This window comes from Myotis nattereri (assembly GCF_964212035.1).
Source record: "Myotis nattereri genome assembly, chromosome: X".
NCBI classification, from domain to species: Eukaryota; Metazoa; Chordata; class Mammalia; order Chiroptera; family Vespertilionidae; genus Myotis; species Myotis nattereri.
In genome coordinates, this window is record NC_138078.1 from 16322756 (window position 1) to 16334803 (window position 12048).

Here is a 12048-nt window from a genome sequence, read left to right on the forward strand (position 1 = left end):
AAATAAAGAGTCGTGGTATTAGGAAGGTTGAGAACCACTGGTCTAGCACATGGAAGGTGCTCAAGAAATGCAAATTAAATGAGTAAATGAAGAGAGAATAAAACTGAATCAATGAATTGGTCAGATTATGGCAACTCCCCTTCCTCCCCAAGGAAGTCTGTGTCATACTGAAGGAAAAGAAGAAAAAGTGTTTTATTTTTGTTTTCTCTGATCTAAAAACATGTTTGTGGGGTGCTAGATGATTTTATCTCCCTAAGACTGTTCTACTCTGGATGGTGATATCCCCACTCAAAGACCCTTTCATTTAGAATACGTGGGACTGAGTAAAAAAATAAAAAGCAGAGGATGCCAAATTACAATAGAACTTCCTTAAAGTCCTCAGATATATATGGGTACACCAATTCAGGGCTAAAAAGAGATCACAAATGTTATCAAAGACAAGAAGCTGGTTTGTGCTTACAGGTGTCAGCTGAAATAGTGTGTTGGCAATTGAGATCTTTCTACTTGGTATGATTATGGCTACTCAATCAGAGACATCAGCCATGGGACGGCATGATGAGAAGAGTCTAGGGACCATGATGCTGGCTTCTTGGTTTGTAGATTTGGGCAAGTTTCTCAAGCCTCAGAAGGCAAGTTACTTAAGCTCAGTCTCCAAAGCTGAGAAACGAGGTGGCTAGATAAGATGACCTTGGGCTCATCCATGCCACTTCCCTCTCCCTCACTCCTTATACCCAATTTCCTTCTAATCATCAATCTACTTCGTAAATGTCTCCCCAACTGATGCAATTGTCCCCATTCTCCAATTCTAAACCAATCTAATGCCATCTTTTGCAAAGATTACAGCAAGAGCCTCAATACCACTCTTCAGAGATGCCATTTTTTTGGTCCTCTCAGTTAACTCTCCCTATAGAAAGATCGCAGGGCAGTCTTTCAAAATGCAAGTCATATGCCTACCCAACAGCCTTCACTGGCTTTCTACTGTCCTCTGTATTTAATATATTTTTATTGATTTCAGAGAGGAAGGGAGAGGGAGAGATAGAAACATCAATGATGAGAGAGAATCATTGATCAGCTGCCTCCTGTATGCCCCACACTAGCGATCAAGCCTGCAACCCAGGCATGTGCCCTGACCAGGAATCAAACCATGACCTCCTGGTTCATAGGTTGATGCTCAACCACTGGGCTATGCTGGCTGGGCTACTGTCTTCTGTATTTATATTCAAATCCTTAACCTGGCCCTGCAGCAGCTTGCATTATCTCTTCCCTGTGCTTTTCTCCAGTCCCACCTCAGATGCGCTCCACTTCCTTCACTCCCTAAGCCAAGTCCTTGTGCTACATAGGGGCACGTGGTACCATTTTAATTGTAGTCCATGGCACTGGGCAACAGTCTGGCCCTGCCTTGGTCCAGCCACACTGAACTTCAGTGTCCTGAAAGGGCTGGCCCCCTCTCTTTACTCTGCCACAAACACACTCCACCTGGTTAACTCTTGGTCATCCATTGGGTTTCACCTTTAGCGTCACTTCCTCAAGGAAATCTCTCAACCCCTGACTGGATCTTCCTGTTGTTATTTCCCTACCAAGGTCCAACTAACTGCTCTTCTCCTTCAGTTATTCCAAGGTCTTTATAAAACAACTTGTTCAATAACTGCCTTCCCGACTTGACTATAAGCTACATGAGGAAAGGAACTGCTCGTGTCTCATTCTCTTCTATAGTCTCAGCATCAGGTGACAATTGAGCACTTATAAGGACATTTGGTGAATGAGTGGCTAGATGAATATTGATCCCTAAATGCCTTTCCAAATCCAGTTTTCTCTGAATCTATCAAGAGGGGGAGGAGTAAATTTTCTAGTCTTCTGGCCCCTCCCAGGGTGTCCCTTAGGAGCTTTCTTTGGAGATCATCTGCATATTGGCAGTATCAGCAGCAGGGTGGCACTGCTGATGTTAAAGACAACACATCCGGTTTCTAATATTCTGTAGCTCAGAAGACAGAGTTGGGGTTCCCACTAGACCAAAAACGTCCTTTATCTCCTTCTAAAAAGGAGGACTCCAGAAAACCAAATGGAAGGCAGAGGATGCAAACATCAAAATGTGTGGGTATAAACAACACTCAAGTGACCCAGCTGTGCAGGGTGCTTTAGTGGGTGGGGAACTCTGAGCTGTCCCGAAGCAGGAAAGGGGGGACCTGAAATAACACCTTGGTGGGAGCAGCAGGGAGCCTTCTGGTGAGAAAGAAGTATGTGCCATCTTTCAGCAGACAGCTATTTCACTCTACCCCTGCCTGCTGAAATGTTAAGAGGATTCTCTGGCTATTCATGGACTTTAACAAATCACTTCGACACTGGTGACATGAGCTCACCCTTTCTTTGAAGTCACAGGGTGAGGCCTCTGTGGCTGAGTAACTAAAAGTTGGCTTTGGGGAGAGATTTGCTTTGTCTGGTTGGGAGGTAGGTCTCTGAAAGAAGCCAAGCCCTCTGCTGCTATAATGAGGCACCCGGCTTCCTCCACATCCTAATTATTGCTCTGCTAAAAATATTCAGTAATGAGTATGATCAGAGAACCTTTTTTATCATGCTTTTCAGAATTGCAGCATTTGGTTATGGAGCTATTTTAAGAAGCAGCAAAGCACATGTTAATGAAGGGAACTTTCAACAGTAGTAGGCAATATTAGAATGATGATGATGTGGACCTTACAGTCTACTTCATTTAAGCCCCATCTTTTAATCCAGCTTTGCAGTAGGATTTTGACACGTAGCTTTGATAAGCAGAGTAGAGTACTGTAAACTTTAATTCATGCCCTTGATACCCCTGGCTTCGTTTAACGTGATTTCTGACATGCAAAGTATACCTCAAGTATAAAAGCCAAATGTGGAGGCTTAGGCCATTTCTGAGCATCTTTCTCCCACGATGAATATGCTGGCCTCCTCTACCTGGACCCTAAACAGATCTCTGCTGTGGGTCTTCATTGGTGAGGACTCAACAGAGCAGATCAGTGGATCATAAGAATGGGTCCCTGTGCATATGAAAAGTCACACATAGGCTTATGCCTGTGCTCCCAGGGCAAGTAAAATACCATCTGACTATTCAATTTGGAGATGAGAATTGTGGTGAATTAAACATGAGCACAGTTCCCATCCCCTGAAATCTGGGCTGGCCTTAGTGACTTGCTTATAACAAACTGACTGTAGTATCAATCAGTGGTCGCCAACTGGTGGTCCGTGGACCACTGGTGGTCCATGAGGTCCGAAAGGTTGGCGACCGCTGGTATAAATGACACCAGGTGACTTCCAGGGCTAGGGCAAAAAAAATTGGCGGCTTCTATCAAGATGGCAAGCCCTCCGGATGCCTCCTCTTAGGACGCACACTCTTAGAACCCAGCCACCATGCTCTGAGAAGCCCATATGACCCAGGAGAGCCATGTGTAGGTGCTCCAAGGTCAAGCCCAACTGAACTCCCTGTGGGCAGCCAGCACCTATTGCCAGCAACAGTTGGGACTTTAGATAACTGCAGCCCCAGCCAACATCTGACAACAGTCGTTTGAGACACCCAGCCAAACCCTCCACTCTTTTAAGTCACTAAACTGGGGTGAGGGGGGTAATTTCTAATGCAGCAATATGGTGCTGAATAGCAGAGTTAGAAAAACGTTGGAGCTGTTCCTACACCTAAATAGCTAGAGTTGAGGTTTGACTCCCTAAAATCGGAAAAACAACTTTTCTTAGCCCACTAGCGGTCATCCACCCAGAAGGAAAACCACCACTGAGTGCTTGTCCCTACTCTGGACAGTAGCTGAGGAACTGTCACCCTGGGATATGTTGCTTCCATTAATCCTGGGGGTGATCCGGGGTGAACCAGAATCCCTGGTCTGGATTCTCGCTACTCTAGGGGAGATCTATAGACCTGCAGCTTCTAACAACCTGAGGGCTCATTGGAAATGGGGATCTTGGGTCCCACCAGGCCCACTGAATCCAAACCTGCACTTTGAAAGGACCCTGAAGGGATCTGTAGGCACATTCCCAGTCGACAAGCACGGGTCTCTATTGGGTCCTTCAGAGCAGTGTTAGAAAAGGAGCAGCTGGCTCACAACTCAGATCTTACAAAGACTTAAACTGATGTAACTGATGCCCCAGTCAGTTCCTCCCCCTCCCAGACATGTTCCACAGCACCCTTGCAAGTCCGACGTGTATGGGGCTTCCTTTCTTAGAACTCCTTACAAACAAGATCAGGATTTGAAAGCATCAGACCTCCCATTCTTACCTAATGCTTTTATAATTATTCAAAGTGTGTGTATACAACTTTTTTGAGACATCCTATATTTTACTGGAATCTACAAAAACTTATCCATGCTTTCTGTCCTCTGCATGTGGTACTCTGAGGATATTATTGTCATGTGACAAGATGATATACGGCAGGACTGGACTTGGCAGACAATGAGTCCAGATTGTTAATTAGCCAGTTATCTGTCGTCTTCTGGAAGGAACTTTCTTGGGAGTGTAAAATAATTTCATTGTGAGGACTTCATTGTGAATGAGGAAAATGATTGCCCTTTAAACCACAGGGTCCTGTGAGTTTGGTCTGATGAAGCCTTAAACCGGACGTTGAGTACTTTGGGGCTCAGGTTAATCCCTATATAAATATCTAATTGGGGTATGCACCATTTAGCATATGTGAACAGAGGCTTGAAAAGGCTACTTGGGAGACCTCTGAAATTCCAACTGGTATGTCTATACTGGAGACATAGGGCAGATGCTGCACTAAACCTGATTATTGTGCCACAGTAGACAGGGGAGCCCAAAACTCCTCACCTGCTTCCTTTATGTGCTTGTAAACATCATCTGAGCCAGCAGATGAGTACGGGATGTCATCATGGGCCACAAAGTCAATCTGTTAGAGAGAGAAGAGTGATGTCACCACTGGGGTGGATGTGCATATCTGCAATTTGAAAATGCCTTTTTGAAATAAAGCAGCTGGAATAAAGCAGTTGAAATAAGCAGTTTATAATGTGGCTTGGAATCCTGGACTGAAAGGTATTTCCAACCATCTCCATGTCTGTGAGAGAATGGGAACTAGACTGGTTTCTCTCCTTTGCTGATCCCCCTTTCTCCTACCGCTGACAGTAGGTTTTCTTGGCCTCTTGTTTTTCTGCCTCTAAACTTTGTCTTTTAGAGAATTCATTCATTCTTCACACTTGAGTCACCGCTGCTATGATGAGGAACCCAAGTCTCCATTTCCTGTCCCATTGATGGCAATAGGCACTCACACTTAAGTGCCATCTTATACGGTATTATGGAAATGAATTTAGTCTGATGAATGAATTTTATCTCTTTTCTCATTTGATTTTTCATAACCAACTTGTGAGGTAAGTAGGGTGCATATTATTATTTCAGTTGGGACATAAGGCTGCTGAATCTGGAAAACTTATTAGATTTGCCCAAAGTCACCCTTTTCTGTTTTACTAGCCCTTACTGTCTCTTTAAAATCCGTCTACCTGGAATTTCATTCATCCTGAAAACTGGTGCCCCCTTCTAAGGGCACCTCCATTTTTCCAGTTCACCTAGGCCCCAAACACCTTGGAAGTGGCCTGCCTCACTTCCTCTCTGTTGCTACTACACTAATCCAGGGTCGGGTCACCTGATTATTGATATCAATTTGTACCTGACCTTCCTCACTACGGGCTCCTGTCCAAGTCATTCCTCTGTCACCTGGGGGATCTTCCTTAAACAGAATTTTCTCTGTGTCATCCTTGTGCCTGCTGACTTCACTAGTTCTGTTTGCTCCTACATCAAGTAAAACCTCCTTACCTACCTTTCAAAGCCCTTTATAACACACCTACACTTCACCTTGAGAGGTAGTTTGGAATAGCAGTTTAATTTGCATGGATGTGATTCTTGCCCCACCACTTACTAGCTACCTAACTTATAAATTGGTGGTAAAGATTAAATCAGGATTTCTCAAACTCGGTACCAGTGACATTTTGACCTAATCATTCTTTTTGGTGGGGTGTCTGTCCTGTGCACTGTAGGATGCTTAGTAGCACCCTACCATTTACCCACTAGATGCCAGTAGCACCCCTCTTGTTTAAGTGTTTAAAAATAATAACTGGCACACAGTACTCAATGTTAGTTATTATTATTCTTAGTACTCAAACTTAGTTCCTCCCCCTGTCCAATATATAATAATATTGTTATATAATATTATATTATATTGTTATATAATAATATATAACAATAACAACAACAACTTCTCGGGGTAGCCATGAAATTGAGTACAATTTGTGTAAGAGCAAAGGACTTAGCACAGGGCTGGGCACATAGTGAATACTCAGAAAGTGGCAGCCATCATCACCATCATGAGTACTTCCATAATGCCTAGCACAAGTTGAATATACAATAGATGCTTAATAAAAATGTGTTAGTGATTGCTGGAAGTAAATTATATTGTAGTTCTTCCATTTTCTTTTTATTCTTGCTGGGACATTGTCTCCTCTGCTATTACCGATGCACATTTATCAGTGTTCTCTATTCTCTTCTGCATGGTGAATTTAAAAATAGACAAGAAAACTCTTAGAACTGCTTAATCTTATTTTTTTGTGCTGCTTATAAAAGGAAAGAATAGCTCCTAATGTGGGTCTGGTAGGGAGATACAAAGCACATAATTTGATGCAAATCAAACGAATTTTTCATGTTTTCAACTAATACAAATCTTGGATCAGTAGGAGTCTCAGGGTCACAAAATCATAGATATAAAGTTCTTTCCCTAACGCCTGACCCCTGCCCTTCTGGATAAGATGTGTGTTCATTTGTTCCATGAAAAATGCTGCCTGTGAATCTATAAGCACAAATAATGACAGTGGTGATGGTGACGATAATGACATTTTTGGAGCTCTTGCTATGAGCCAGCCACTGTTCCAAGGGTTTCACTTAGATGAGCTCATTAGATCCTCAAAACAGCCCCAGGAGGAAAGCACTAATATCATCCCATTTTACAGTTTAGGTGAGTTCAATATTTTGCTCAAGGTAAGGAAGGGATAGAGGCTGGAGTTGGACCTGTTGGGGGCCTAGTTCCAGAGCCCACACTGAAGAAGTGAGAGGCTATCAGTCCCCAGGATCGGGCAGGAGAGAGGGGCTCCATCAAGTGACACCAAATGGCAGTTCCTGAAGTCCCCTCTTTTAGGAATTGGTAGAGTCTTTGGGCTTTCTGGGCATTGGCTGCAGAGCCAGGTGCCTTAATTCTGCTACTTAGAGAACAGAGGAGAGTAAGTACCTTGTGTTTTTCCAAAAACTCTGGTGTGAGTGTCCATGGAGCATCTCTGATGACTTCGTCCACATAGCGACAGTGTCTGAGAGCCTCGTATCGCTCTGCTTCATTCATCACGGTAAAACCTTTGAATTTGTGGGTAAGGTCGTCACTGCAAACTGAAACAGGCAAGTGCATTAAATGCTGTTAGCTGGCCCGGGTAACCGAAGCGGTACCTATATGGCTTCTTTAGCAAGACAAAAGGAGCTCAGTCTCGCTAGGTGCTTTGCATAATCGAACTCTGTTTTCTACGGAACAAAGGCTCAGGAAAGGGAAGCAAGCTGAAATGCAGCAGCAATCAGAATTTCATTTCAGTGCTAATTACAACTGCATTCTCCGCGGTGGCTTTTATTAAAATTATTCTCCACACTACTAATGTGACTTTCATTTGCTTTTTATTTCCCTAGCCCATCCTTCAGTGAAAATTACTATTTAGAAATAAAATGAACAAATGGAGAGACAGAGAAGGGAGAGAGAGGAGAGGCATCAAGAGGCCTGAAGTATAGAAGGTTTGAATAATCAGTTCCAATTCCTTTATTAGATCACTGTACATAGTAACCCGTGTGACTCACGTGCGTGTACACGTGCCTACGTGCACAGCATACTTCTGTTTTCTGGATTGAGGACCAGTCCTGACACATCCAGCCACACAATCAAGAGGAGGAAGTCATGAAATACCAAGTCTGCTCTAACAGAGTTCATCCTTCCCACATCTTTATCCTCTCGAGATCTCGGGTTCCTTTTGAACCCTCAAATGGGAATAGTAATAACCTCCACTATTGGCCTTAGAATGGAGTTGTTGGGGATTTACATAAAAGTGCTTCAAAACAAACAGCACAATAAATACTATTCGTTATCCTATGCAGAATATCTTTTTTGTTGGCAAAGGCAGCTTTCCGGGGCTTTACTACACGTCAGGGAAAAATGTCATTGTGGGTACAGTCCCTGCTGCAGTGGTCAGATTACCCCAACTGCTTCTTAAGATGAGTTTTTTTTTTTTCCCCTTCAGGTAATATGAACACACAATAAATTTACAAATTTTCAGTGTATGTGACATGTTTTAAAAACAAAAATGTTAGCCCTGGATGGGAGGCTCCGTTGGTTGGAGCATTGTCCCATACACCAAAAGGGTGCACGTTTGATTTCTGGGCAGGACACATACCTAGGTTGCAGGTTTGATCCCTGGTCTGGGCGGGTACAGGAGGCAAGCAATCGATGTTCTCAATCTCTCTCTCTCCTTTCCTCTCTCTAAAATTGATAAAACATATTCTTGAGTGAGGATTTAAAAAATGCAATCACTTTCTTGGAACCAAATTATGATCCATATTCAGGACCAAATCTGGCGACAGAGCTATGGCCATGCCTGGGATCCTTGGAAAAGCTCCTGTTGCAGCCCTCATACACTCCACATCCAAACCCTCAGCAAAACTGCTGGCTGTGCCTTCACAGTGGGGCTAGAAGTCATGTTGTTCTTACCACCTTCACTGCTCCCTTCCCGGCCCATTCCCCACCTCTCCTATAGGTTCCTGCAGTGGCCTCCTAACTGGTCTCTTGCACACCTCCTGTTCTCATCAGCCACAATGATCCTGTTAAAATTCGTTAAACTCTGTCATTCATTTCCAGGCTCAGAACTCTCCCCATTTCCCCCAGAGTAAAAGCTAAACTCCTCCAGTGGCCTACAGGCTCCTCCTACAAGAGCCACAGCTCCACCCACTCCATGCCTCTTTGACTGCATCTTTTATTTCACCCCAGCCCCTGACTTCCTTGCTGTTTCCTGAAGCCACTGGAATACTCTTTAGGTCAGGGCTTCACATTTTCTGTCCCCCAAATCTGGACAGCTCTGTTACAATTATCCATAGGGCTCCTTCCCTGTCCTCCCTCAAGTCTTCCCCGATCATCCTGTTCTAAACTGTGACCCCACCACTGCCACGGGCAGTCCCAATCCCCTCCCCAGTTTACTTCTTGCCATAGAGCTTGTCATCATATAATTGTCTTATTTAATTTTGTTTATGGTTGGTGTTCTTCTACTAAAATATAAGCTCCCTGGAAACAGGGACTTTTTTGTCTCTTTCATTTTCTGATGACCCATAGTAGGCTTATAACAAATATTTGTTGAATGAATTAACAGTGCCTGATATATATAGATTAGAGGCCCGGTGCACAAGAATCGTGCACTGGAGGTGGGGGGGGGGGTGCTGGGAGGGGGCGTCCCTCAGCCCAGCCTGCACCCTCTCACAGTCCGGGAACCCTCTGGGGATGTCCGCCTCCTGGCTTAGACCCAATTCCCAGGCAGCGAGACATCCCTCTTGCAGTCCAGGGCTCTCACAATCCAGGACCTCTCGCTTCTTACCACCCGCCTGCAGCAGAGGCAGGAGAGGCTCCCACCACTGCCGCAGTGCTTGCCAGCTGTGAGCCCAGCTTCTGGCTGAGCCGCGCTCCCCCTGTGGGAGTGCATTGACCACCAGGGGGCAGCTCCTGCATTGAGCGTCTGCCCCCTGGTGGTCAGTGTGTGTCATAGCGACCGGTCATGCCACCATTTGGTCAATTTGCATATTAGGGTTTTATTATATAGGATGCTCAATAAATGTTTACTATGATTTAAAATAATAGATGTATATCTGCAGGCACATTTCAACACCATACATGCAAGTAAGAGGCCAGTGGATCTCTAGATACACATGTGTATGCCTATATATCTCCTATACATATTTCCTTAGTAGACATATAAAGAACACAATAGAGAAAACAGTATAGTGGTGGTTTATATTACTGTAACACCATTGGCCACATGGCTGACTTGAAAACCTTGATTACTATCAGAACTATATAAAGACATTGTTAAATATAAAGATGAGTGGGCCCCACATCCCATGATTTTGACTCAGGGGGTGCTATGGTCTGAATGTGTCCTCTCTGAATTACTCCCAAAGGTCATGATATGGGAGGTGGACCCTTCAGGGGTACAAAGGTTATGAGGGTGGATTAGTGTCTTATAAAAGAGGCTCCAGAGAGCTCCTTAGAACCTTCTACCATGTAAGAAAACAAGGAGGTGCCATCTATGAATCAGGAAGAGGCCCCTCACCAGAAGGAGGCCATGTCAGCACCTTGATCTTAGGCTCCCCAGACTCCAGGACTGTGAGAAACAGACTTCCGTTGTTGTTAAGCTACCCAGTCTGTGGTATCTTGTTGTAGCAGCCTGAACGAACTAAGACAGTGGGTCTGGAGTGGGGTCCAGGCAGCTCCATTTTTCACAAGTTTCAGGGAAAATTCTGATGCATAAAACATTTGAAAGTCCCTGAAGTATATTATGAACATCTTGAGTAAAGAGCCCAGCCTGTTTTTTAATCACCCATCACGCCCAGCTGTCGCGGGGTGGGGCGGGGGACAAGGAGTAGGGCCATAATGACTATGTTATGTGTATTGATTCACTGACTGTGTTAGCTTTTGATTCCCTAAATAGGAATCATTTATGAGCCAAGCTATACAATTTAAAAATTGATCTAAGACTTTAAATGTTCTTTTAGGACTTGACTAAAATACTACCTCAGGAATCATATTGAGCAGAAATGGATTTCAGATCCATCAATTTTCTATTTTAAAGAATACAAAACTAGCCCTAGCCAGTTTGGCTCAGTGCATAAAGCATTGGCCTGCGGACTGAAGCGTCCTAGGGTTCGATTCCCATCAAGGGCACCTACCTCAATTGCAGGCTCCATCCCCAACCCTGCTGGAGGCAACCAATAGATGTGTCTCTCTCATATAGATGTTTCTCTCTTTGTCTTTCCCCGCCTCTTCTACTCTCTAAATATCAATGCAAAAATATCCTCGGGTAAGTATTAATAACAACAGCAAAAAAGAACATAAAATGAGGCTGGGTTATATCCCACCCCCCTTTTGAACCTGCACCTGAGTAATTTGGTATAACTTCTAGGTGGCCGAGGTAATGGCCTCCTGACCAAGCATAGAGAAAACAAACATCCTGTTTATGCCAATACAGGGTCCTATTTTCATACCCCACAAGTGACCTCAAGAAGCAGCTGAACACTCTGATCAGTTATTGTCTAAACATTAATTACACCCAGAGCAGCACTGTTGTTCTTGAGTCTTGGCAAATGCACTCTGACAACCAGATGGAGAACTCGGAGCCATGGTGTTCCATGGATGAATGCACTGAGCCTATCTGGGAGCTCACTGTACTCAAAATATTACCAGTACCCCTAAACTTATTGGGTGATCACTTCATAAGATATATTAATGTCTAATCACTAATTGAAGTATAATTGAAAAATATATTTTTTTTGAAAAAAAGTTTTAAATTAAAAAAAATATATTACCAGTACCTCTCAGGAGAAAAAAAATATAACATAGGGGTTGGACTTTGGATTTGGTTTGGGTTCTAATGCTGGCTCTGTTGTCCCTGGTAAAGTTATTCAAACTCTTTAAGCCTCAGTTGTCTGTCTTTAAAACATGGCAAAGTTTTGAGAATTAAATTTGATCATCTGTATGAGCTCAGTAACGTTTGCCATTTCTTTATTTATTTTTAAATATATTTGTATTGATTTCAGAGAAGAAAGGAGAGGGAGAGAGAGATAGAAACATCAATGATGAGAGAGAATCATTGATCGGTTGCCTCCTATACACCCCACACTGGGGATTGAGCCCACAACCTGGGCATGTGCCCTTGACCGGGAATCAAACCATGACCTCCTGGTCCATAGGTTGACGCTCAACCATCGAGCCACACCGGCCGGGCTGTC

At 43.8% G+C, this 12048-nt stretch overlaps 1 protein-coding gene across 3 annotated transcripts in view; it reads right to left on the reverse strand.

Annotated features, from left to right (window-relative positions):
* PCYT1B (phosphate cytidylyltransferase 1B, choline) overlaps nt 1–12048 on the reverse strand; it is a 106891-nt gene that overhangs the window by 23961 nt on the left and 70882 nt on the right. For all 3 annotated transcript variants that reach the window (XM_081115158.1, XM_081115157.1, XM_081115159.1), the window contains exons 4-5: nt 7259–7410; nt 4801–4879 (exon numbers count right to left, since the gene is read on the reverse strand). In XM_081115158.1, coding sequence (XP_080971284.1) covers nt 4801–4879; nt 7259–7410 — 231 coding nt within the window. The remainder of the gene's footprint in view (nt 1–4800; nt 4880–7258; nt 7411–12048) is intronic.